This window comes from Fusarium subglutinans (genome assembly GCF_013396075.1).
Source record: "Fusarium subglutinans strain NRRL 66333 chromosome Unknown NRRL66333_c0000028, whole genome shotgun sequence".
In the NCBI taxonomy this organism is placed as follows: Eukaryota; Fungi; Ascomycota; class Sordariomycetes; order Hypocreales; family Nectriaceae; genus Fusarium; species Fusarium subglutinans.
In genome coordinates this window covers 242505-266456 of record NW_023502091.1, presented here as the reverse complement: position 1 = coordinate 266456, position 23952 = coordinate 242505, and the positions used below count along the sequence as shown (strand labels likewise).

Sequence of the window (23952 nt, the reverse complement as noted above, 5' to 3'; positions counted from 1 at the left end):
CCTCAGTAACTAGTGGCCGATAATATGCGGAAGCAGATGATTCTGTTGTTCTCACTAACAATTAAGTTAGGGCCCGACGAAATATGCTGTCTTCTCTTTATGTTCTAGCTCTTGTGAAAAGTCGTTGATAGTCAGGGCATAGCACATGGTTATGGTTAGCCTGAATACCTGGACCGGAGTCTAGGTATCCGTACACTACCGATTTTTGGTATACCATCAGGAGTGGGAATGCCCTCATTTTGATCCAAGGTTTCAGACTCGAGCTGTTCATGACATGATTTGATCTGGTCAAAGGATGTGACTCTGCTGCAGAGTAATCTGTGGGTTACATAATGCCATCACTGTTGTTCACAAATGACATCTCTCGTAGTATACAAACTCAATATGTTACCCTTTGAATGTCAAACAGCCTCGATCTCGGATAATCGGTATATGGAGATGCCACAACTGAGGCCATTTACATGGAGACTCGACTGACAGATGGTAACGGGCGGCTAAATCTGAACGAATCTGGCCAAGAACCAACACAAAATACCCGTTCTTTCCGTGCTTCCTGTAGATCACAGGAATTGAATCTGCGAGCACTTGACGGCAAAGAATTGGCGGTTCCCAGTCCCTGCGACTCTCACTCGAGAACACATCTTCAACTGTGTTCTCGTGTCCTGATTGGCCAGCCAGCCACATGAGGTTGCATCTCCAGCCTCCAGCCCAACCAATCGGGCTACTCTATCACTATCGGGCATCTCATGATTCCCACCCGGGCGCTTAACAGAGGAGACGAGTGGTGATAGCACCTCACTTCTCTGATCTGATTGGCCCACGCCGTTGATGCTCATCCTCGAGATGCAGTGACTGGCATCAGAGTATCACTCGAGGCGCCCGCTCACAGGCTGGCTACAGGTCCTTCACGCAGCATCACAGCGGCTTTTCTCACCTCGAGAGCCTCTCACAGCTGTCCAACATGGGGGCCCCCTCTCAGCTGATGGCCACCTCCAAGGCCCTTAAACTGCTGCCCACCCCGACCTGGCCGCCCAGGAATGCTTCTTACATCTTTATTGAATTGGCTGCCGGTCAGCAAAGACGAATTTGACGGTCTCAACCAGGACTCTGTACGATATCGCATGTGGAACAGTTTATAGCTGCTACCAGCAGCCGACACAGCTTAACATTGAACTTCAACATCACCAAGCAAGCAATCGATTCAGATCAGATCAAATTAATCGCCAACATGAAGTTCCCAACGTTCAAACGCTCTCAGCAAGAGCACACAGATAAGCCAGCCAAGGCAAAGAATTACCGCGTCTTGTTCCGCAAATGGCCTCGCGTATCGAGAAAGGGAACATGGTGGTTGATGCCTCTTGAGCTGATTGGAATTGTCCCTGCTCTGGTCATCTTTGGCATCTCTCAACCAAATCTCTACCGTACCGATATGTGGCAGATTGGCTGGGACCACAATCCTCCTCTCAACTCGAACCCGGCCAGAATTCTCTACGCTTATGCCAATTATCAGCCTCAGCCAAAGATTGCTCTCATCTGGACACGAACGTGAGTGTACCTCTGACTGTGCCCAAGGGATTGACTAACATTAACAGCTTCACCAATTTCAATGTCGCTATTTCGATCATCTCACTCTTCTTCCTCCTTGGCAAGCTTACTGCCTTTATCATGAGAGTTTGGTACCCCATCTTCGCCACTTTCATCAATGTCAGCATGGTCGCTCTCTACGCGGTCTGCGTCTACGGAACCATTGGACCTGACTACACTGATTCACGATATCCCGCTCCTGCAGCTTGGTACTACCGTATTGGGTGCGATATTGCCAAGCCATATGGAAAGTACAAGAGCTGCATGATTGCTAAATACTCGCTTGTAATTGGTGTTTACATGCTGTAAGTGGTGTATAGTACTTGCATATGCCTCGACTTTACTAACGCTGATTCAGGGCAATCTATCTCTGCAATCTAGGATTCAGCATCTATGCCATGCTCCCAAATAAGATCAACGATGTCTCGGACGACGACGACGATGAAGATGGATCTACGACTTCGGAGCCGAAGGGGGGCGTTTGGGAGATGCACAACATGAAGACTCCCAGTATCCGAGCGATGCCGTATACTCCTCGAACACAGGCTTTTCACACTCTGGATCGCCAACTGCCACTGCGATCTCAGCAAAACAGATACTATGGTTGAAGAGATAGTAGGATGAAATTTAGGATATGATATGAAGGGACCACTATCATTAATGAGCATTGGGTGTTTGGAGTTAGGGATGATATACCAAGGAACATACATAGCCCGATGAGGGTCGACTTCCATTGACTGTTATTCATATATGAATCTGATAATTCACTGAGATTTAATGAGTTATCCTTCGCACAGAATTGCCTATTTCGTAAGCACGGCCCGGTCGATTGGTGAAATACACAGAGATTGCTCCACATGAATTGCCGGTGTCAAAGCCTCTAAGCTGAAGAACGTTAAGAGACTGCAGGGACTGACTCACCACTGAACTATTTGAGGTTAATTGATCGGCCTTTGGTAGCAACATGCCGATATCTCTTGTGCCGGTCCCGCCGGAGCCGATAGTGGTCAAGATACCGGCTCCGGGAGCTTTAGTCAACCCCACACAAGCTTGTTTAACTAACAAGACGTCACCCCGCCATCACCAACCTCGATCCGTCATCGGCAACGGTGAAACTCCAAGTCTTGACCCTTCATCTCTTCAGTTGATTGATTGTGTTGTCTATTTGACTTTGTCGAGAGTGAGTCGAGATATCAAGATGGCTCTCCTCCAACGATTGGCCGCTCCATCGCGAGGAGCTCTGCGACAATCTCCAGTCATCTCATTGATGATCATAAGGAGAGCTTCCAATGTCGCTCCCCCAAAGGTACCCATCTCATAGTCTGAATGATTAATTACAGAACTAATCTCTTATAGCTCAAAGATCCATCACTTCTCAAGCAGGACGTTTGTTACGTCAATGGTGAATGGGTCAAGGCCGGCTCGGGCAAGACATTCGAAGTCCATGGTGAGCTTCACCCTCTCACTTAACAGTCTCATATACCCCGTACTCACAGTATAGATCCTTCCACTGGCAAACTCATCGGAACATGCCCCGAATTCAACTCCAAAGACACCCAATTAGCCATTAGCGCTGCTGCAGATGCGTTCCCTTCATTCCGCGCCAAGACCGGCCGTGAGCGCTCAAAGCTACTGCGCGCTTGGTATGATCAAATGGCCGCCAATGCCGAGGATATAGCAAAGATTATTACCTGGGAAAATGGAAAGCCCATCGCCGATGCCAAGGGTGAGACAACATATGCTGCAAACTTTCTTGAGTGGTTCAGTGAGGAAGCACCACGAGTATATGGTGACACAATTCCTAGCTCGGTTCCTGGGAACCGTGTTTGGACTATCAAGGAGCCCGTTGGAGTCTGCGGTCTCATCACACCGTAAGTTAGTTTCACTCCCGCAAAACGCATAACTGACATTTTCTAGATGGAACTTCCCTGCCGCCATGATCACACGAAAAATCGGACCAGCCTTGGCAGCAGGTTGCACGGTCGTCGCAAAGTCCCCTGCCGAAACACCATTTACTTCACTCGCCTTGGCCGAACTGGCTCACCGCGCAGGCATCCCCAAGGGTGTCGTTAATGTCGTGACCTCACACGAAAACACACCCGAGCTCGGCGAGCTTCTCACATCTGATCCTACTATCCGCAAGGTCTCCTTCACAGGATCCACCGGTGTTGGCAAGCTTCTCATGAAGCAGTCCTCCGGTACTCTTAAGAAGCTCTCTATGGAGCTTGGTGGTAACGCCCCTTTCATCGTCTTTGATGATGCTGATGTGGATGCTGCTGTGACTGGAGCTATCGCCTCCAAATTTCGATCTTCGGGGCAGACCTGTGTCTGCGCCAACCGGATTTATGTCCAGCGCGGAATCTACGATGAGTTCGTGTCCAAGTTTACCGAGAAGGTCAAGTCTTTCAGTGTAGGCAACGGGTTTGACCAGGGCGTTACACATGGACCTCTGATCCATGATCGAGCTATTGAGAAGGTTGAGGCTCATGTTAAGGATGCTGAGAAGAAGGGTGGAAAGATTACTATCGGAGGCAAGCGACTCAGCGACCTTGGCTCCAACTTCTATGCACCTACTGTCATCCGTGACATGACACCTGAGATGGACATGGCCTCACAAGAGACCTTTGGACCAGTCGCCGGTCTCTTCCCCTTCGAGACAGAGGAAGAAGTTGTCAAGATGGCCAACAACACCGAAGTCGGTCTTGCAGGCTATTTCTTCTCCCGAGATATTGAGCGTGTGCACCGCATTGCCGAGTCTCTTGAGGTTGGTATGGTTGGTGTCAACACTGGTATCATTTCTGACGCTGCTGCGCCGTTCGGTGGTGTCAAAGAGAGTGGGTTCGGTCGTGAGGGCTCCTTGTATGGAATTGGAGAGTATCAGATCACGAAGATGATCACATATGGAGGCATGGGCAAGCCTCTTCAGTCATGAACTGATGAGCATGGCCAACAATGCGCGAGTTTAGTCTGATATATAATGAAGAATGGAGCTGTCATTAGCGGCCAGGACAGTGCACTTTAACACACAGGATGCTAGCCATAGAGTAGTTTATTCTGCAACTGAGTTTCTATGTATTGAAGATAAGTTGCGTAGGCGCCCCTTTTCCTTCGGTCAACACTTCGATGGCTTTCCAGGGGAACATCATTATAAGGTGAAGCAGCATTTTTAACATATTTTGATTGAAGGAGACAACTAAATCGTACTCTAAGCCATTATGAGCGGCAGAACACGGTAGCTACTACAACGGCTTACAACATTAAGGAACGCTCAAGCCAGCAATTAACTATCAACAGTGGCTGCTATCGAGTACCCAACATCTTTTTGCCTCCGCCTACCCCCTCAGCTGTTTACCATCTCCCTCTTATGATCTGTCCTCGTTCGACTCTTTTTCACCAGCATCATATCCTGGTGTAGTGTAAGTCAACGATAGTCAACAGGCCATGAATTAACATATCAGCCCTATGTGCACATCTACATTGGTCCCTTCCTGGTAAACAGTCCATCCTTGGACTTCAATGACTTCGTCGGTCGTGTTGGGTAGGGGAAAGAGCTCGGTTTGGGAAATTTGACTCCAGACGGTTGACATGCCTTTTGCAATTTTGATGGCGTAGTCGTTCTACGGGCGAACAGCCGTAACAATCACCTGCATAACAAACGAGCTGTGTTGCTCTTCTATTGCCCGTCGGGGCGTTGTACGGTCGATATTGATTAGGCTCGGTTGAGGGGCTGACCCTAGTTTCTAACTTGAGAAACTGGAAGCAAACTTAGGCTTTTGAGGTTCAAGTCTGCCGAAGTGCTTGAGGATAGCTTCGGTCCCAATTCCATACGATGTCTCTACCTGATCCTTGATATCTCTTATCTGTTACTGATATCTGTTTATTTAAAGAACTTAGATATCTTAGGTAGTAGAAGCCTGAAAACTTTAGACCTAAGCAACATAAGTCCCAAGGTAGTTTTATGATAATTTAGGATGAGCTTAGTAGACTCTGCTAGAAATCAATAGGGGGTTGCCCAACTGAACTGAACTCTTTACTACCTAGGTAGGTAGTCGGTAGCCAAAAGCTCACGCCCTTCGGAGTGTCGCTCGAGTCCTCCCCAAAAGCAAGCGGGTTCTGGATGGTAGAGGTGACGAAAGATGCATCGGGAAGAGTGTTTCCCCATTCCTCGCCTGAAGCAAGCTGGTTCTCGGCTTGTCTGTCCGCGGGTAGAGACAGATTCACGATACGATGTTGGTACGGAAATACTGGACGAAAGAACAGGAGGCGTCGTCACGAATAGTTTCAACCTCACCCTCGTCGTTATGTACAGTTGCTTGCGTCCTCAACACATGCGAATTCATAGACTCAGGTAGATGTCGATATCGCCGACAACACCAGAAGCATCAACGAGATACAAGGTCGATTCTTGTGCGCGACACAACGAGGACCAGTTCCGGAGTTGACAGTAAGCACAGGGATAGCAATGTAAGTCTCGCGACCTTGAAATGAATCCGCGGTATTTATCTCAATCTAGCCGAGTTCTGGCCTTTCTAAAGCCTCTAGTGCTTGAAGTTTTTGGAGTGACATACATGGCCTGCCAGGGCCTTGGTATTTCTGGCCTTGGTGTTAGCTAAATACCAAAGTCCTTCTTGAAGAACTCCTTCATTCTTAGGAAGCACAAAGCTAAAGACTTTAGTCCTAAATAATGTCAACCATTATGTGATCTTAGGATAACTTAGGATCTTTGAGCATCTACTTAGCACTCTTTAACTTCTAGATTTTGATCCTCTTGAAGACATGGAGAAAATATTCAACAAGGTGGGAAAGGCCAAGGATGAGGACTGGCAAGTGTAATACTAATGCTCGAAGGCAACTGAATTTATATACAGAGTAGATAACGCCATATTGTATGAATGAAGGCCATGATCAACCATATGTTATTTCCTAAGACCCGAAATATCATGATGGAACAGCTTTCGAGCCCCAAGTTGGTCAAGACAGAACAATCACTTCATTGGCACAGACAAGATAATCAACACGCAGCAGTTGTATTATTAGGTATTAATTATCTCCATCCCGGGTATCAGACAAGAAAAACAAGAAGCAACGACGCGGGCAACTCGACTCATCAAAAGTCGAAAGCCCATTCAACCTTTTTTTGTGATTTTCGGACATCAGATATCCCTTTTCTTCAACATCCTCCTCTCCTCCGTCATATTCAGTAACTTAGCTATGGAAATTGGTATCAGTGAAGCAGTCTCAACAGGGTATCTCGGTATCTTGTGAAGAAATGCAGTTCCATCCTTCCATTCCCAACCCCTCTCAATGCGCGTGTTGTATGGTGTTGGGGTTATTGTTTCATTGTGAATTCAGTCGTAAATCTCAACGCTCAGCGCCGGGCAACCCTCTAGGCGGCGGCAGTGACAACGGGAGCGGGAGCAGCGTCCTTGGGCTTGTCCTCGGCCTCGGGTTCAGCGGGCTTGGCAGGCTCCTCAATCTTGGGGGCCTCCTCGGCCTTGACCTCGGTGGGCTCCTCCTGGACGGTCTCCTCCTTGTTCTCCTCGGCGCGCTTCTCAGCAGGCTTGGGAGACTTTCCACGGATGGTGTTGCGGAGCTTCGAGAAAGGAGACTCCTTCTTCTCACCCTCAGCGGGGGCGGGAGACTTGTCACGCTTGCCGAAAGCGAAAGGCAGAGAAGACTTGCGCTTCTCCTTGAGGTCCTTCTTGACTTCAGGGGCAGGAGAAGTGGCGGCAGCAGTCTCAGTGGTCTCAGTGGGGACAGTAGCGGGGTTGGAAACGTCAACAGCGAGAGGAGTGGTGGCCTCAACAGGGGGGATCACAGGAGCAGTGGTCTCGGCCTCAGCCTCCTTGGTAGCCTCAGGCTCAGTAGGCTTGAGCTCAGGGGTCTTCTTCTCCTTCTTGGAGAAAACGTTACCGAAGAAGCTGTTACGCTTGGTGGCGGTGGGCTTCTCCTTGGGGCTCTCAGCAGGCTTGTCCTCAGCAACAACAGGGACGGCCTCAGGGGCAGTCTCCTCGGCGGGCTTAGCGGGCTCCTCAACGGCAGCGGGAGCAACCTCCTCGACAGGCACGACAGGCTCATCGATCTTGGGAGTCTCCTCAACAGCAGGGGTCTCGACAGCGACCTCATCGGCGGGCTTGGCCTCAGCCTCCTTCTTCACTTCCTCCTTCTTGGACTCCTCCTTCTTACCGAAGCCGAAGAAAGATGTTCGCTTGCGGCTGGCAGATCGGCGCTTAGGCTCCTCGGACTTAACATCCTTCTTGCGCTCGTCCTTGATCTCCTCCTCCTTAGGGGTCTCCTCAGTGGCGGGAGCAGCCTCCTCGGTGGTAGGGACAGCAACGGCAGCCTCGGCGGGAGTCTCCTCCTTGGTGGCCTCAGCAACCTTCTCCTCCTTCTTGACAGGAGCAGGCTTGAAGCTCTCGAGAGTGGCCTTGTAGGTCTCAGACTCAGTAACGGTGGTGGCGAGCTCCTTGGCCTCGGCGATCTTGAGCTTTAGCTGAGAAACCCAGTTATCGCGCTCAGCAGGGCTGGAAGCCTTGAAAGTGTGCTTGTTGCCCTTGGAGGTGAGGTGGAACTTGTGGGAACCGTCGATCTCGGGCTCAGTGGCATCAGCCTGCGGAAATTGGTGGTTAGCTTACTGTGACGTGTCGGCAGTTGACGCTGCATGAGACGGGAATTTTGTGGGTCCAAAAACTTACCAGGCTGATGACGCTAGAGGGGTTCTTCTTGTCACCAACGAAGAGAAGACCCTTGCCAGTTTCGGAAGCCCAAGCAATGTTAGAGTGAGCAGTCTCGGTGGACTTCTCGCTCTTCAGGTAGTGGGAGAGAGCCTTAGGCTCGACAGCCTCGGTGCCGAAGAAAAAGAATTCCTTGCTGGGGATGAGGTTCCTGCAGGGGGTGTGACGTTAGTGTCCTGTTTCTGATAGTTCGAGTCCTGTAGCGTGTACAGGAGCAAGGTCTCTTCCACCAAGAAGATGCAGAAAACTTGTCGGTAGCAAGGCTGGGACTCGCATATGAGGTTCTACTTACTTGGGGAAGCTCAGGCCTTGAGCCTTGTGGTTCAAGTGACCCTCCTCGACGGGCTTAACTTCTTCCTCCTTCTTCTCCTCAGCCTTAGCAGCCTCCTCCGCAGGCTTGGTCTCCTCCGCAGGCTTCTCCTCTGTAGCGGGAGCGGTCTCGGCAGCGACAACGGGAGTCTCTTCGACAGGCTTTGTCTCGGCGGGAGCCTCGACAGCAGGGGCAGAGATGCCAGCGGTAGGGGCAGCGATCTCAGGCTTGGTCTCCTGGGGGACCTCGATGTTCTTCTGTTCCTCGGCCATTTTGAAAGATTTTGGGGGGTATCAAATGAGATTGGGTATCACAACAAACAAAGACGTTGGTATAAAAAAGGAAAGAAAAAAGGAAGTTAATCCAGAAAAAGGCGTTGAATTTCAGTTGGAGCTGAAGAGCAGGTAGAGGGGAAAGAAGAAGGAGGGAAGAGACGTTCGCAGAGGACGGGGAGGCTTGGGTACTTATTTGTTGGTGTCTTACTGTGAAAAAGGGATCAGAAGAGAGGTATCCTATCCCATGGATGCCCAGGTTGGAAGGGTACATACGGTACGTTCAGACAGGGTCACACACAGTGAACAGGCCTAAAACTGAGGACGTGGGTCCGGGCGGGGCGTGTGCAGAAGTGGGCGGGAATTAGGGGAGTGAAGAGATTAAAGACCGGCAAGGGCAGGGTTAGGAGGGAAGGGAACCTAAAGGAGAGGGAGAGGGAGGAGTCATCAATGTGAGTGAGTGACGGGCTGGCACCTCATATCAGCACCTCAATCGACTTTTCAGTTGATCAGTGGCTAGCCATACCGTACAGTTTGTAGATAGATCCAGTGTTGGTGCCGCACGACGAAACACTGGACCGTATGTGCACTGATAATAACTGTACTATTCGAGATCTGATTTGCAGTTATTCAGGACTGATTGTTCTATTCAAGCCACACAATCTCCTATTCTCTCACCATAAACCGTAATCTCTCAATGTTAACGGAGGAGCACCTCTTCAGTAATCGATCCGCTTCTTAGTCTATTCATTGGCTCCTCTCGCGTCAAAACACCTGCAATTACAGGGCACATCACAGCTTCCAACTCCCACAAATTGCTGAGCAAGAGATCACATCTACTCCATATCGGCCTAGTATCTATCCGTTTGATAAGGATTTACAGCTACAGTACATCCACCACGGCTCATGCAATCTGCAACATGATACATCGCTCATCTGGTTCCCCAGCAACTAATATCTCCTCAAAACTGCTTGTCTCTCGTTAACTAATTCTATGCTTCTTCTCAACAATCTCATTTTTCTCTCCTTGTTGTTGCTGGGTGATGCCCTGGTCTGTGCTGCATTAAACAAGTGGAACTAATATTGCAGATGCCCCATCGACCTGCCGGCTACCAGTGGATTGTCTCTAGCGAATGGCGCTAGCCGCAGACAAAATTGCAGTAGCATATTCAGGGCCCACGTACTCGACACGTACCTTCTCAGTCTCAGATGGTACACTCGTGAGTCGTTCCTCACCTTACCTCGACTTGGGTTCCGTCTGAACTACGGCAGGCAAGGCAGGTTAAATAAATAAAGTATGTAAATAGCACTTTCCTTTGCCAACCTTGAGCACATGGAGCAACGAAAGCAAGGGAAGGCGCTCACCGTAACCTCCGTTTCGCCCGTAGGTATCCAATAATTCTACTTCTGTTACTCATCGCCTCTCTGATATTCTCGATATAAGCTTCATTCCGCACTACCAGGTTATTGCTCATTCCACAGGCCTCTGATACTTGACTGGCAATTCCGGGCGTCCTCCGAGTAATTCCCAGTACTCCGTACTCCGTTCCGCATTGTATCAATATCAACTATCCTCGGGATAGATACAGAATACACCACGCTCATCATCGTTGCCAGTATATGCAAAAATGCATGGACAAGTCTCAGCGCTATTCCTTACCAGGTGTATCCATCAGCTCCATCTTGGGCATGGAAATCATCCCTCGATCCAAACTACGCATCGAATACGGTGTTGACTGTCCTGGAACTCTACCTGAGCGTCAACCACTTTATAAAAAACCATGCCAAGGCCTCACCCCATATCCAGCCCTGACTCAATCATACGGGTCTTGGTCCTAGGGAAATGGAAGACAAATTTCGCTGTTGATTGTCCACTGACTGTCTCTTCTAGCTCGGTTTCTAAGCAATAGCACGAACAGGCTATCGAGACGGTGCTCAATGTCGATCTCCAAACCGCCTTTTCCCCCAATCGCCTGTATCATCCATCTCCACTCAACCGAGCAATTTGGTCTAGCACTTGGCCTCCTTGTGCATCCCAAGGATCACAAATGGACCAAAAGACATGCGCACATCATTTTACAACTATGGCTTTCTTTTGACTCAGTGGCTCGTTATTAGGTGGCTGTGTACGGATATTATTCCTAGTAACAATAAAAACATTCTACCAGCTCCTAGGATCTTCCACCAAAATCCAATCAGCATCCAATGTCCTGCCGCCTCCTGTCACCGGCCTTGTTAAAACCCCTTGACAACAGGACAGGCTGCTTTCCGAGCTATCCACCAAGTCCTGGTCCTGAGCTTCTCGCTTGAGCCCAGTGCCGACGAGTGCGCCGTGCCCAGGCGGCCAAGATCAACGCAGTTGACATGGTCTTGGGTGGATCAATATAACAGAACCCGAGATGATGTTGTTATGCCAGAACCAGAGCGTTTCGACAAGTGGCAGTCTCGATATTTTACAGCCAGTCGTCAGTGCTCTCTCCAGCGCACAGGTTGTCTGCTGGACTGCATAACCCTGTCATTGGCTTCTTGGCTCTGTTGTGTCTCCTGGCACCACTTTGGCCATCAGATGAACCACCGCGCTGCCCATAGCTGCCGTGAGGCTCTACTGTCTCATGTTTACGGAGAACTGCAATGGATATTGTGACGTTGTCTTGGATTTGGGCATCATCTCAGGTCAAGAATTGCGTTTTTGTTCGATCTTACGACACCAACACTGTTACTGCTTTTCTACCAGTCCACAGCGTATCCCTGTTCCACCGTGGGATGCACCAAGTACAGTACCCAAGTGTCAGGTCATGTCATATCAGGTCACGCTTCAGCTACCCGCACCAGCGTCATCCTCTGACAACGCTTCTATCCAGTAACCTTGTGTATCAACCCTCCAAGATGTCGTGGCTACGAGAGCCGGCCATCATGGAAACTCTACCGAGCACACCATTACACTACACAGCAGGTTTGTCTTGGATCTGGTGACTCCTTGCTCATCGATTTCTTTAACGTTTCCTACCTTACCTAAGACCCAAAGTCCAAGGAAAGACGGGTCTGACCTGGTTTCAAGCCTAAACATGGCCCTACGGCGGCTGGGCGCTAGCGAGAACGTCGTATTAAACAGTATCCGCATTGTGCCCTAACTCAAGATACTCTGGCGAATCAATCAATACGGTCTACTGAGGCAAGGGACTGAACCCCATAAAAGATACATTGCCATGCACGAAAGGTACTTCGCTGGACTTATGAACCAAGCGCATACTTTCTGATTCCCAAGATAGTATCGGTACCTTACTTTGACCGCTAGACCCGCAAATCCTCGCCTCCACGACCCTTGTTCGCCTGTTGTTAAGCTCTCTCACTTTCAAGAATCACGATGAGTGTAGATAATGCTACCCTGGAGATTGGCCAACCTTTGAGCAAATGCGATCAAGAACGGAGTTTGAATCCAAGGATACACCCACCAAACGTTCAACGTGTATCACGTCGAGCTATACATATGATTACCAAGTATTAGTACATATATGCACCTGCAGGCTGTTTCATTCCACACACAGCCATCGCCATTGTTCAACACGAACATTAGAGGTTGTCTACCCGTTCATAGTGGAGGCACAACATTGTCACGGTTCCGCGATGCCACACTTATTAGGCCTTCATCAGCCACTCAGGATTCGATTCCATAGTCGAGGGCAGATCAGACTACTGATTGACCCCAGCCGTGGCTCATCCGATCGCGCTCTCTCTCTCTCACCGTGCGTTCAGGTGACTCCCAGTTCAGCTACCGCCTTGACCAACTCGAGCACAGTTTGTGACAAGTTGGGGATAGTAGATCAGCCAGAGCCGCGATCACCAAGCCAGTTTGGGCCGTTTACAAACCTGAAGCCTCCGATACCAGTGGACCAGCTATTTGGACTACAATACTGATGTTCATTCCTTCATTCCCTTGACTCGAGCATTCCGAGACTACTGAATGTTAGAGACTTGGTTGGCAAGACACATACTATGTATCCTGGCGGATCAAAGCCGAGACAAGAACACATTACACAGGATACATGGCCAGCGGCACGAGCGGTACAACCAATTATCTGGATGTGCCAGAAGGTTGTGCTCCAATCATACACAAAGTCTGGTAACCTAAACCGGCTGACGGTGGCTTTGTTAGACAGGAGCCATGAGAATGGCATGAAATTGAAGTTCATGTGCTTTAAGAGCCTCGAACTCTGGTTCCGTTCGGGGCCCCTTCTTTTCGTCTGAGCTGGCTCCCGAGGCGTTATGATTTTAACTGATATGATCTTCCCTGACCCTTTTCACCGTGTCGACTTGGCTCTGATCTACAACCACCTCCTTTCGGAGATTCGTACACCAATAACCTCACGGGAAGAAGAACAGGATGCTTCTGGTGCACACCCGTGATCACCATACGGAGTACATACATACATGGTCCGTGGCCGGTTGACAATGCAATCTAGGTCCACATGCCCATCCAGCGCAACCATTCAACCACAGTGCTCCATATGCAGGATTTCGGGTTGTGGGACCAACCCTGCAGCCTCTTTGGCGTCTGGGAAGTATTGCGACGTAAAGGCTACGGATAGTTTTTGTTGAACTCGATCGCCAACGTCCAAGACGGTTTATTTCTCCAACAGCAGTGTTGCATTGCTCCTTGGAACCCCGGAATAGAGCCCGAACCAGCAGAGCGTTCGTTTCGATCCAGTGCCCACTGTGGTAAAATTTTATCTAGGGCACACCGACATTCGATGTTGAGATTTTTCGGGTTGCATCCCTGATGAGACAAGCTGATCCCTTCTTCACTAGACCTGAGTCTGTTGAATGGTCCCTGTTCTATTCATATCGCGGCTTAAAAATTTGTCGCCTCTTTCAATACTGCGACTGGGCTTACTTGTTTCACGCTTGGTCAGTGGCCATTCACATTGGCCTTGTTGTTTACGACTTGGCTAGCCTCTCTCCTATTTGAAGATCATGACTCATTCGCTATGAGGAATGGTTATCATTTTCCATGGCTGTACCGTTATCAACAAAAGAACACTTGACCTCGGTCCTACGTGATTTAGAACGACTGCTCGCATATTTTCGCATTTTGTCAAATAATAAGCTAGCAAGGCAGTTCCACAAGATGATCTTATTTGAGATTTTATGCAACCGTGCAATTTAACTTATCCTAGCGGCCCTTTGTTGTACGCTCCACCTTTTACTCTGTGGTTGTCGTGATTCGACTCGTGATTCTTCATGTGAGTGGGCTCTTGTAGAACCCGTTTTGACGTTTTGGAGGTCGATCTGATCAACCTCAAACGGTTGTTTCCCGCTATGAACGATCATGTGCTGTTCACAAGCTTTTGTTCCATGCATTGGCCACAACGGTGCCTGTCCTATGTATGTCTTGAACAGCGCCACCGTTTCGAGTCAGATGATTTGGCGCCTTTTGGGTTCATTCCTCCTCATCTTGACATGATCATCCCACTCGCATATTGGCGATCCCCGAAATACCGATATCCTTGGTATATATCTCTGATAATAGTATCAATCTCAGAGACGTACATATACCCTATGAATGCTTCGGATTTGAATCGCAGTTTTCTATACTAGGCTATATCTTGTAGAAGCATAAGAATTTGGAAGCAGAATGCCTTGGAGTCAGACATTGTAATATCTACCATGGTAGCTATCACCATTTTCCGTACCTCGACGTAAGGACGTCCAAGACAGATGGAACCGAAGTTCCCGTTTGCATGATCTCGTGCGCATGCGTGTCATGATCTTATACACGGCCAACCTTGTTTAACCGCCCGTTCCGTCGTGCCCTGGAATTGGTCGAGTCAACCGTACATCAAGTACATGATAGCATAAGTGAATGAATGCGTGGTATTCCATGCTGGCTGTCGCACTTTTGCTGTTCTAGGACAATGACGACTCATCCCGAAGACTCGAGCTTATCCTCGTCGAGAAACGAAACGAAACGTTGATGCAAGCCCCGCACCCTTGCAGATTGAGCTACGGCCATGTGCCATACTTTCATGCCCACCATCACTTCTCTGATGGCACCCAAAGCTCCCGGAACGGCTTGTTTCTCATGTCTTTGTTTGGTTGGTGGTGTGTTGGACCCTTGTCCTGATCTTGGGCGTAAGCTAAAATACTTGGTCCAGGTTAGCCTGTTGATTGCTTGTCCTTGGCCGTATGAAGGCTAGAAGGCTATCATGCACCACACAGTCTGTGCCCGGCATGTGAGTGTGTACGTGAAAAGGCAGAGATATTGTGAACCCAGGCCTACCATGCCCGATTCGATGAGAGATTCCATGCCTAGCGGGGACTCCTGCATCTCGAATTTTCTTTCTTGCCGGCTGGGTTTTCTGATCTTGGATCAGACGAGAGATCTTCGTATTACTTCCCTCTTTCAACGATCTGTCAGGCCGTTTATCCATATCTTGTTTGATATGACTCTCGTGGGGTATACTGAGACAGCGGTGAGATTAAGCAAAAGTGCAATGCGGCGCAAAGAACAAAACGCCGTTAGACACCACAGTTTATTGTGTATTGTCGTTAACATCGGGCGTAGAAGGTGATGCATAGTAGTATATGTAATCGATATACGGATAGGAACAGTGTCATTGCGTCAGGGTCGGTCCTGGGCCCAGGTAGCCATGATGCAAACCCTGTACAAGTTTGTCTCAACTTACAAAACACCCAAGCGTCTTTAGGGCAGTTCTTCGGACTGTTGAGGCTGTTGAACCGCCACCGAGGATCTTGGACTTGATTGGAGCTTTTGGAGAGGACCCCGTATTGGTTCGACCGTGTGCCAATGGATTTTTGATCGAATTTTCGATCTGCTTCGATGAAGGACCCCCCCAGTGAGTGTTGCTCCGTATACCACAATAATATCTGTTCCAGCATGTGTCTGTCCCCGATTCGATATGTCCTCAGTGCAATAGGTACACGCTTCGTTTAGTGTCGATTTTGACCGAAATGTATCATTACGCCGGCATCAGAAAGCTGGTTGTCTATTGAAGAATGTTTCGTTTCATGGGTGCCCATCATCGTGTTTTCCGAGTAGTCTGCGCCGAAAGCTTTATATTGGGATATCGAATGCTGGGTGTCCAAATCAGGGGCTCTTGGACCACATGAGAAAGCTGATTGATTCGAACAAGTCTTATTAACATTACAAGTATTAGCTTTCGTGAATAGCTGGGCAGTATAATGACTGTGACTTAACTTCGACCATCCCTCTTCGAGAGAACTTGACGATTCTAACTGTGTTCTTTCACGCACGCGTGAGTTTGCCAGTAGCCACGTCTGGAGATTAAGCTTCTGTATTAGAGGCTTATCATACCTTAGGCAGCTGTAAGTAAGGTTACAAATTGAGCCATTATAAAAGCATATTATTATCTTTTAAATTAACAGGCGTATCTTTACTAAGGAAGTATTATGTTGATTGTGACTTTTTAGCGTATTGGCTTGATATGTCTCGTTGAGATGCCAGAAGCTTTAACTATCAATCAATCAATCAGCAAACTTGGACCATTTCGAAATCTGCTCAACTACCAAGGTATATGTAACAGGATATTGAAACATGTACTGTTGTTGTAGAGTTGCTTGGTAGATGGCACGATCTGTGCCTCGGGCCAGGCTCGTCCTTGGGAGTTCCTCAACAGTTCAGGGGTATCTCAGGCATGTCTCCTTCTATTGACTCTGGAGACCTGTCACGACTCAAAAAGTTGTAGACCAATGAGACATGGGAGTCAACGATATAGACGGGGTAATTAAATAATGAATCGCAGTGTCGTTATGTGGCTATGACCGAATCTTGATGGGATCGAAGTTTCATAACGGCGGTGGACGACACGATTACGGCTCGAGGGATTTAGAGATTCTGGAGAAAGTTAGAAATGGGTTTGCTAGTCTTGTGACAGGAGTTAATCGAGAAAGGGGAAATCTCTTGGTAACCAGCAGATGTGTGAAGACTCCTATGTGCCTGTTCTTAGCTTTCTGACCCCAGCTCAGGTCTTGCTTGCCGTGCATCTCCGAAGCCAAGGACTATTCGTGAAGGAAATAAAGACTTCAAATGTTTTGTTGGAGTCATTTACTCGTGGCGATTCGATGTTTGTATTCTGTAAGGGGTTGTGCGGTTGGATGCCGATCGAGAGCTCGAGTCTGGGGGTCAACCCCTTTTCCACATTTGATGTAAAAGACACAGATTGACAGGATGAAGTATGTTGCGGTAAATCGCGAGATGATAATTTCTGCTGTTTTTTGCAGAAAAGATAAACCAGTGGGTGTACAGCGAACAGTCTGTCGATGCAGGTTGCCATGTTCACAGGATGGAGTGAACAGCACATGAACCATCACCCAGTGCGTCAAGGTTCATTACATCTTGGTGCATTCCTGGAGAACAAATAGAAGCCTAATGTCGGCACTTGGAGATTTATTCAGAAGGTATACAGCTGGAGGCGGTGCTGGGAGGATGCTTGCTGCCTGCCGAGCCCCCTAAGCCATGCCCTAGGTTTTAGGGGATGTATCACAGACGACAGCTCTACAGCGCTGGCACTACAAAACTACATCACACGCAAATTATTACGCCAGAGAAGCCATACATAAGACTTGTAGAGATGTGCATATGATAGGATACCTACAGCGGCCGAGTTACATGACACCCCTTGTTTCATCCGATGTCTCGTTTTAGACTTTGACATCCGCTAAAATTACTTCCATTGTTTGCAACTCTCTATTGTGCTCTATTGAGCTGAACTCTTTACAATAGACCAACAGTGCGAGTGCACTTGGCCGTTTATCCTCTTACCTATGCTCCCTTCATTGCCAGGAGTTGGTTCCGTGGTGACGTGCCTGAGTCACACCCCGCAGCCTTTCTCTTTCTGCACCTCCACGCGCGCTGCAAACGCCGTTCACAAAGCTTAGTAGCTACTAACTTTGGCAGTGAATCAGGGCCTACTTATGCACTCGGGGTGGGGTATATCTTCTCGTCTATTATCTTTCCCTCTCTTCTCCCTCTTCCTTTCTTCCTCCTACTTCTCACTTCCTCTTTTCATCCTCACCCTTCCCTTCTTTCTTCTCTCCTAAACCAAACATCTGAACTTCATCTTGGACTTCTCTTGGGCCTCCTTTACTCAGATCTCTTGACAATCTCGCTGTCTTTTGTACGGCAAAGCCTTCAACCATGGCTAAACACAGATCCAAAGCAAAATTTCGGAACAAGAACAAACAGAATGTTCCTGGCAACATTCCTATTAACTCGACTATTGAGACGAACTCAGAATGGAACATAGCCGCTGGATTGACTCAGACTACCCCATTCAACAACAGTCATCATGCTCACCAACCTCTCATGAAGTTGACTCCTCCGGGACGCTATGGCCCCAAGGAGTCTCGAGAGCGTCTCGAGTCACAGGGCTACCACGCGTTGGTCACAAGCATGACTAAGAAAGAGGTCGAGGCCTCTTACGAGGAGAAACGAAAGAAGAGCCTCTACAAGCCACATTTTAGTGATTTTGTCGGCCAGGGAAGAGAACAAGGCTTCCAAGGTCGGTACACTTCCGACATGAATCTACTCATCCAGGCAACCGAGTCCTCCTTTGAGAGCGAGCATAAGACCTCTCAACTCACCAAGGAAGTGTTCGACGGAACACACCCGCAAGGCCTGCTGATTGCACAGCAGCTTGCTTCGCTCGGCATCAAGCAACTCGAAAAGCTTGCTCTTGCTCGCCCACAAGAATGGGACGCCCTTTCCAAGGGTATGGCCATTTGGGATTTCACTACCAATAAGTTCCATGGCGAACCATCTGGTCACGTTTTTTTGTGTCTTTTCCCAAAGATTTCTCAGAGAGCGTTCAGCGAGTCACCTGCCCACGAGGAATCTCGAAAAGAGGAAGAAAGTACTCGGGATAAGGTCATCAAGCTGATCAAGTGGATTTACTCTCAATGTGGTCCTACAAAGCGACCTGCTTGGCATGCTAAAGAAAAACTGAAGATGCAAACCGAGGGGCCGAGTCCGGAAGTCTTACGCTGTCTCAACAGAGCCACAAAGCCACCACGGGTTGTGATCAACATGGCCAGGTCCATCCCAGACATCAGTGAACTCGAGGACATGATGCGAGACTATGTCGACCCACGCGAGAATCTCGACTATTACATGTCAAAGCCAGTCGCACTGAAGCATATGTTCGGCCTCCGTAAGTTCCCATTGCATTCTACATCTGTGCTTTCACTAACAAATCATAGTCACGAATATCTTCAACAGAAGGACAAATATTCGTGTTCTTCACTTTCAGAAGACGCCGCTTCTTGACCGACGACTTTTGTCATGCATCTTGCGTGCTTGCCCTCATATCACGACCCTCGGTATCTATCAATGCCCCTTGATTCACTTTGGTGATATCATCTGCATTTTGGACCTTATCCATGAGGTCAACTTGAAGCGCAGCAGTCAGGGCTTGCCGCTGGTAGAAGCCTTAGACTTTTACCCTCTGTACCAAGCCGGCATGCCCTTCAAGGTGCCCGCTGCCGAAAGACTCACCCGGGCAGAGAAGCAGCGTGGTATGGAGCCTGCTGCGAGGGAAACCCTTGGATACGGCATCACTTGGACCCATGAGGACCTCCAGGTGGTTCAGCGAGGCGTTTTTGCTATTCTTCTGAAAACTGTCCTCAAGGCTCGCAAGATGGGCATCCGTCTCTTGTTGGATAAAGACGCAGCCTTCATGAAGTACCTTACAGATATCCCTATGCTACCTGGGATGATTTTTCAATTCCTAGACGGGTTGTACCGCTATCTGGATCTCAAAGAGGCTGGGTCCCAAGACCACACCGCCATGACGAGAGCAAAGTACGACATGATCCTGGCCGTACGCACTGGCCTAAAGCCGCCAAATTACAACAGTCTCGACCCGTCGTACGACGATACTCGAAAGGTCACTTCACTCTTTTGCCGTTCGTGTGGGTACAAGATGTTGGACGTCTTCTTCTGCCCCCGGCAGATCCAAAACCGACCTGACCCTCAAGATTGCGCTGGGTGTACGCTTCAGGGTTTGCTTGACCACCAAAGCGATCATCAAAAGCAGCATGACATCAATCTGATGGGACCCTTCTTAGAGAAGAACTGGGACCCCAAAGGTTTCAACGTTGATGCTCCAGTCCATGACCATGGCCAAGAACTCCTTTCGTTGCACACCCGGAAGACCACAAATGATCTCCCTCAGATGGTGCTCCTCCCAAATGGTGATTTCGACCGGCCGTCGTTACAGGAGCAACTTATTTGCGAGCACAAGAAGAATAACGACTGTCTCCAGGGCCTGGTCACCCTTCAAGACCTGCTCCTACAGAATGACGCCCAGACAGAAGACCAGAAGAACGACCAGAAGGCGGCTGCTAAGAACTATGCCCTCAATATTGATGCATGCCGAGCCCTCTCGATCATCATGGTTTACATTGACTCCGAACTTGCTGGGCTGGCAGACAATCACGGTGTCGGGGGTCATTTCTGTGAAGGCCAAGGATGGCGTCCTCGCATTGACGGCTTCAGAGATCCAAAGCGAAGCCACACATTCGACTCAGCCGCGAAGGTGGCCGCAGAGCTCAAGGTGGCGGCCGAAATTGAAGAAGGTCAACGACCGAAGCAGGATGCTGCCGGATTTTGGTGATGCTGGGAAACCCCACCTAGGTCAGCCCTACAACTTGGGAACTCACGGAACGTTTGGTTGCTTTTGATTTGTTGGTACATGGCACATTGCAGAACCCAGGATGCGGTTTTGCTTACGATACCCAAAGAACTTGATGATAGCTTCACGGAGGATAGAACGAGAGCTTTTGAAGGAAAATGGAAGCTGGCTATAATGGGAGAATGAGCACAGCTTGGGATAGTTGGTGCTGAGATAGCTATTTTCTGATCCGTAGCATTAATCAAGTTCACCATAATAAAACGAGGCCCCGGTGAAAGTTTGGCAAGACCCTGTTCATCATGGCTAGAATGTATCATACCAATTTTGTAAAGACATAGATCTTGTTATCTCCAGGACATGATGCTTATGGAGGTTGAAGGTCGAGATAGGAAAAGTGGATTCCGGGGTGACTTTATCCACACGTGATTCGACGATTCGGCACTCAAAGGCAAACCTCGACTGTCCAAGGATAGAACTTCTCTCTGACCAGGGTTGTCCGCCTCAGAATCAACCACGATGGCTTCATTTCTTCGCGCCTTCTCGCTATCAGCGAGATCATTGACTCCAAGCAATGCCATGGGCGCTTTTGCGACTCGCGGCAACTGGTCGCTCTTTGCCAGCCCGTCAATGACGCCCATCTCTCGAGCACTCGGAAACGGTTTGATGCAACAGACTCGCGGCATGAAGGTTCACAGTTCGGTAAAGAAGCGATGCGAGCACTGTAAGGTAAGAGAGGGCATCCAGGAACTTCCCTTTAGGTCAGGGACTATAGGTGGGCAGAACTGATACTCGATAGGTTGTTCGACGGAAAGCCGGCAAGCGACATAACGGTTACCTGTACATCATCTGCAAGGCGAATCCTCGACATAAGCAACGACAAGGCTAATTACGAATGACGGGATACGGGAGGATATGTACGATATGTGTGAACCAACTGCGAGTCGGACATTGCTAGACGGGGCCACGGGAAACATCATGTGTGATAGAACGAACGAAATACTGGGCGATTCTTTCAGCGAGAAGCCTTGAATAAAAATTCTATGGAATTTGAGAACAAGACGACAGCGCTGGGATTGGAACTGTTCGTCATGTACAACTACATCTACATTCACAACTGCTGCGCTACATACCATCGATATACCTCTCCATGCCTTCCCATTCCGTCTTTCCAATTGAGAGGAGATACCGAACGTGTGACTTGGAGATAACAGTCAGTAAGTGGGTCGAGAAGCGAATGAGGGAAACATACAGCGTCTGTCACGTTGCGACGCCGTTCAAATTCGTCGCGGGCGTATTTTCGAGACTCAGCTCTCGTTGTAGGATCAGCGATCTTTTTTGTCCCGCGGAGGATAGTGCGGTAGAAAGCCAAGACCCGACCTCTTTGAATGAACTAGATCCGATTTCTATCAGTATTTGACATGATGAAACTTGTATTAGACCCGAGAATGTAGATCATACCTGGTCGAGACTTAACGTTGGCTTGAGACGAGAACCGCCTGATCTGGTGGCATAGCCACGGCTGAATGCCAGCAAACGAATGCTAAGGCCCATTCCGCCAACTTCTACCTCGTTAAATGAGAAATAGTGAATTTTGACATTCCTTGAAGTTTAGATATTGATGATGAAAAGCTTCAAACGATGCTTTCTCATCATGTCGGACGAACCTCGGCTATCTAGAGGGTCTGGTCTTGCCGGCCCATTCAACATCCATATTGTTAGTGGAAGGTGTGACCATGCCTGACAGAGGCAGGTATATTATCGCCTTGCCGTTCTCATAGGATTGTTACCGTTTCAATACTTTCATCCTTAATTCTTCGTCATACGTTCTTTAGTATCAAGACCTCACATTAAAACCATGACAGATACGAATGGCACAAAAGAACCAAGGAGATTGGTTGGAAGAAGGCGACAACGACCTGAAAACCCCATTGAGACGGCCAATAAGGTCGAAGACGATGAGTTTATGACACAATATATGAAGCCAAGGTTAGTTTACGTCGTTTAACTACCAGACAAACCAGTTATAACAAGCGTGATATCTAGTAGCAAGGATTGGCCAGAATGGAAACACCCACAAGACGAAACAACCTATACCATGAGCCTCATACGTCCTACTCACATGAGCGATGAAGATCTGGAGGCATGTTATAACTTGGTAGAAGAAACAAGTGGCCAAGATTATCGCACTTCATCTCTCGGCTGGCATCCAGCCACTAAGAAGAAGGAGATGCGGTCCCCGGATCTTCGTTACATCCTCGTAAAAGATAGCAAGGACCACATAAAAGGTTTTACATCTTTTATGCCGACATTCGAGAACCATGAACCGGTCGTTTACTGCTATGAGATACATCTCAAGCCAGAGCTACAAAGGTGAGCCAGCCAAGATGATCGTTCCTGAGATCATCCGTATTTCAACGGGGATCTGTCTATCATGCAGGAGTGTACCACAAATAGAACACGGATGGCCGTGGAGCTAGCTGACATCCAATAAAGAACAGGTCTCGGCAAGAAGCTTATGGGCTACTTCACGGACGTCGCGGAGAATATACCTTCGGTGGAAAAGGCCATGCTGACGTGTTTTGTCAGCAACAAATCTGCCCTCAAGTTCTACGAGAAGCTCGGATTCTCGAAAGATGATTACTCACCGAGGGCGCGAAAACTACGAGGAGAAAAGGTGGTGATACCCGACTATGTGATACTTAGTCGACAAACAACCTCTAAGAGAGTCGAGGCTTCGCGGGCGCACGAGCCTGGACTTCGATGAGAAAGAAGATATCTAGATACAAGCAACACGGACTTTATCTCGTTGCGGTTGCAAGGCAGCTCGTATTACTACGTGCGGTCACGGCCGCTTATTAGTGTAGAAACGGATTGAAGTCACGTCTCCTTTCAACCACTCTACAATCGCATTTGGGGTTGTCAATTGTAACGGTATTCGACATAAAAATCCTACTAGGCATTTTTTCATGTCGATTCACCTGTTCAGGCGTGCTTTAGCCGCAAATATCAAGCATTGCATTGCTCCATCTTCAATGAGACGCTACCACTCTGGATGCCCCAGCTTTTTAAGGGATGTATGTACACGTCTTTTCTAAGAATATCACCGTGGAATGACCCTCGCATTGGTGGCCGAACTTTGCCTAGTCTGGCCTATTGAAGCCCAAGCTGAGAGTTGTCCTCAACACCCTTTTGACTCTGACCGGGCAAGATCAGACACGACTGTAAGAGCTACCCAATTCAAAGACTGATGGCCTCATGATAAGCGGCTCAACTAACCAGCTTGGGCGACATTAATCTTCTGCAGCTCCAAAGATCCCTTCACCAAGGCTGACACGCTGGGGGGCACACTCCACTACCACTCACCAACCGTGTCAGCCCTAGGA

At 48.7% G+C, this 23952-nt stretch overlaps 7 protein-coding genes across 7 annotated transcripts; 5 read left to right on the top strand and 2 right to left on the bottom strand.

Moving 5' to 3' along the window:
* Positions 1-961: 961 nt before the first annotated feature.
* Positions 962-2192, top strand: FSUBG_3270 (succinate-semialdehyde dehydrogenase; the record flags this gene model as incomplete). The annotated part of the gene is made up of 4 exons (XM_036681133.1): positions 962-1070; positions 1140-1545; positions 1593-1889; positions 1943-2192. The coding sequence occupies 4 exons, from the start codon at positions 962-964 to the stop codon at positions 2190-2192; spliced, it is 1062 nt and encodes a 353-aa protein (XP_036541231.1).
* A 590-nt stretch (positions 2193-2782) lies between these two features.
* On the top strand, positions 2783-4516 carry FSUBG_3269 (succinate-semialdehyde dehydrogenase (NADP+); the record flags this gene model as incomplete). Its single annotated transcript, XM_036681131.1, has 4 exons — positions 2783-2890; positions 2941-3031; positions 3086-3455; positions 3502-4516. The coding sequence occupies 4 exons, from the start codon at positions 2783-2785 to the stop codon at positions 4514-4516; spliced, it is 1584 nt and encodes a 527-aa protein (XP_036541230.1).
* Positions 4517-6970: 2454 nt separating this feature from the next.
* FSUBG_3268 (uncharacterized protein) lies at positions 6971-8900 on the bottom strand (the record flags this gene model as incomplete). Its single annotated transcript, XM_036681130.1, has 3 exons — positions 6971-8194; positions 8280-8469; positions 8611-8900. The coding sequence occupies 3 exons, from the start codon at positions 8898-8900 to the stop codon at positions 6971-6973; spliced, it is 1704 nt and encodes a 567-aa protein (XP_036541229.1).
* A 9175-nt stretch (positions 8901-18075) lies between these two features.
* Positions 18076-20551, top strand: FSUBG_3267 (uncharacterized protein; the record flags this gene model as incomplete). The annotated part of the gene is made up of 2 exons (XM_036681129.1): positions 18076-19087; positions 19137-20551. 2 exons carry the CDS (start codon positions 18076-18078, stop codon positions 20549-20551), a joined length of 2427 nt encoding a protein of 808 aa, XP_036541228.1.
* Positions 20552-21085: 534 nt separating this feature from the next.
* FSUBG_3266 (ribosomal l36) lies at positions 21086-21455 on the top strand (the record flags this gene model as incomplete). Its single annotated transcript, XM_036681128.1, has 2 exons — positions 21086-21295; positions 21366-21455. 2 exons carry the CDS (start codon positions 21086-21088, stop codon positions 21453-21455), a joined length of 300 nt encoding a protein of 99 aa, XP_036541227.1.
* A 152-nt stretch (positions 21456-21607) lies between these two features.
* Positions 21608-22120, bottom strand: FSUBG_3265 (LYR motif-containing protein; the record flags this gene model as incomplete). Its single annotated transcript, XM_036681127.1, has 4 exons — positions 21608-21648; positions 21700-21766; positions 21819-21959; positions 22028-22120. The coding sequence occupies 4 exons, from the start codon at positions 22118-22120 to the stop codon at positions 21608-21610; spliced, it is 342 nt and encodes a 113-aa protein (XP_036541226.1).
* Positions 22121-22424: 304 nt separating this feature from the next.
* Positions 22425-23333, top strand: FSUBG_3264 (uncharacterized protein; the record flags this gene model as incomplete). The annotated part of the gene is made up of 3 exons (XM_036681126.1): positions 22425-22555; positions 22616-22939; positions 23063-23333. 3 exons carry the CDS (start codon positions 22425-22427, stop codon positions 23331-23333), a joined length of 726 nt encoding a protein of 241 aa, XP_036541225.1.
* Between the last annotated feature and the right edge of the window lie 619 nt (positions 23334-23952).